Below are 2,500 nucleotides of genomic sequence, written 5' to 3' on the forward strand. Positions count from 1 at the left end.
TTTTTAATTTTGCAACAAGTGTCATCATAAAATGGTATTAAACTAGTTGGGTCAAGGCCAGAGTTTTCTATGGGCTTTGCATCACTGGTGCAATAGTTGTGCGTTGGTTAACACAGCTGGCTATTTGCATGTTGATCGAACTTTGTTATAGTTTAAATTTGAAATTTCATGTTGGTCAAAATGCTAGATAACTTGAGCGATTTTGGGGGCAAAATGGTAAAAGTGGGAGCAAACTTATTTTACTGTGGGGGACAAAGGTGGTCAGGCAAACTTGCTATTTGATGAAACCTCCAGCTACCTCAGAAATATTTTTCCAATTAATAAAAGTAACTTAGCAAAGTTTAACGTGTTTCAGGGCATTGTTTATAGACATTATTTCAAATACAGTAAGTTGTATGGAAAGAGTAATTGTATACATGCCAACCCTTCCGGATTCTCTGGTAGTCTCCTGGATTCAGAATAAGTCTCCCGGTCTCCTGTGTGGCTAACCATAGTAATAGTAAACACCATAGTAATGATTAATCATTTGATTGCTCTCTAATTTAGTGAACTTTTTATCAAAGCGGCACAGACGTGACACCACAATTTTTCTTCACCGCGGAAATTGCAGAACAACTTGGTTTAACAAAATGGAGCGTAGAATTCAAAATGGCGGAGTCCCGTCCACGCAGGGCGCTGCCGCATGGGGACAAAAGAGGTCTGGTGACGAGTTCGGTTGTTACACTGACAGAGTCGTGTCACTCACTTTGCCGAGCAACAAAAAAGTAACTGTTCCCATTTGTAAGACAATCACGTCTTACAAAACGGCATGTTTTAGTTCGATGGCAAATAACAACAATCAAAGGAAATGTACGCCATCTCGTATAATCACAATGGAAGGAATGGCGTTTAACACAGCCTGTTCATGTGCACCATAGAATACATTTAAAAAGCTCGAATTTTCGGAACTCCACGATGTGTCAGGAACACAAGGACTAAATTTATATCGTCTGTTGGAGTATTTATTATTGCATCATGTGTCCGTTTCATATTCATATTTATAGATATGAAGAATAACGAACTTATTAATATTAAGCAAAAAAAACTTACGGACCTATTTTCTCTGTCGTTTGCACGTAACCTTCATATCCTTAAGGTGACTCCTTAGTAGGCTTTGGTAGATTGTGCTCGAAAAAAAAGCATATTATGCTTTTAGCAGTGCTCATACCTTTTAGAAATATGCCAAAATTATGCTACTTTCTGAGAATTATGCTCTCTGTCGCCGAAATTATACTACTTACATTTTACACTGATTTTAAGGAAAATAAAGATCATCAGTGGCTTAACTCTATCAATTTTGACTTTAATGAATATTCACATAGTCCACCTTCCAGTCTTACAGTCTTTAGCATCGCAAATACGCATGTGCGCACCTCGAAAAGCCAATTGATTAGCAAATGATACAAATGATACGTTCTCTAGAGATTAAAGCTCTCGGTACGTCACTGGAAGTGCTTGAAGTGGTGGAAATGGATGTACTCGAGGACGACGCCATCTTTGACCTGAGGCCTGAGGGGCCGAGCCGCCGAGCCATAAGCGTGGTGGCCTGAGTCTCAGTCTTACGCACAGGGTGACCTCTGCCGCCTGCCGGACCATATTTGACCATGAGCCTTAGCACAGACCTCAATATTTTCCAAAAACAATACAAAAATAAAATACAAAATACAAATTATTCTAGAGCTATGATGGTTTTTTTTTGTTTTCAACGCATAAAAGCTCGTATTATGCCAGCAGTGCTGAACTGAAATAAAAGCTGAAAATAATGCTCATTTTGCTGCATTATGCTTAAAATTATGCCAGCTCAATCTGCCAAAGCCAACTTCTTAGCATTGCATTACGCATCATGTACGGCGCATAAAAACACGTAATCTGGCGAATAGGCGCGCGCGCATTCCAAGAATATGACCTCTATAAAAATTAATTAAATCATGTTTGTGCGGTATAAGCTAATTAACAATTATTCCACGAGCGCACGTTGGATATGAGATGATAGAATCATAATCATCTCATATCCAACAAGCGCGAGTGGAATAATTGTTTTATTAAAAACGCCCCCAAGAAATAACTATTTTGTAAGAAGAAACCGGATTTTTTAGCTCCCTTTTGATTTTAAGCTGACGCGTACGCTTACCGTATTTGTAGATTATGGTATATTGGCTCATATACCATAATGGCTAAGCCAATAAAAAGTCTTGAATTGCATTATCCAATGATCCAGTTTTTAATAACAATGATTATAACATAACCAAAGTAAAGCGCACGCTATGATTGATCAATTTAGCGTCCCCCATTTGCCCATGGGTGTACGCTGCTGACGTGAGCAAATACAAAGACTATTTTTCCGCGCGCGCTTGTTTTTTTCTAGTCACGTAAGATTTGTTAAATAAAAGGGAACTCTTTAGCTACAATGTGTTAATGTTATGTTATAAAACAAATGGTAAACATCACAGCGTACACTATA

The 2,500-nt window shown here is 38.3% G+C and overlaps 1 protein-coding gene across 1 annotated transcript in view; it reads left to right on the forward strand.

Moving 5' to 3' along the window:
• The window catches only part of LOC148722235 (uncharacterized), a 9,090-nt gene extending 6,849 nt beyond the window's left edge, over positions 1–2,241 (forward strand). Inside the window, exon 2 of the mRNA XM_088735497.1 lies at positions 547–2,241. Coding sequence (XP_088591623.1) covers positions 547–917 — 371 coding nt within the window. The 3' untranslated portion in view covers positions 918–2,241. The remainder of the gene's footprint in view (positions 1–546) is intronic.
• Positions 2,242–2,500: the final 259 nt, after the last annotated feature.

The sequence above is a fragment of the Stylophora pistillata genome, chromosome 10 (genome assembly GCF_964205215.1).
Source record: "Stylophora pistillata chromosome 10, jaStyPist1.2, whole genome shotgun sequence".
Classification (NCBI taxonomy): domain Eukaryota; kingdom Metazoa; phylum Cnidaria; class Anthozoa; order Scleractinia; family Pocilloporidae; genus Stylophora; species Stylophora pistillata.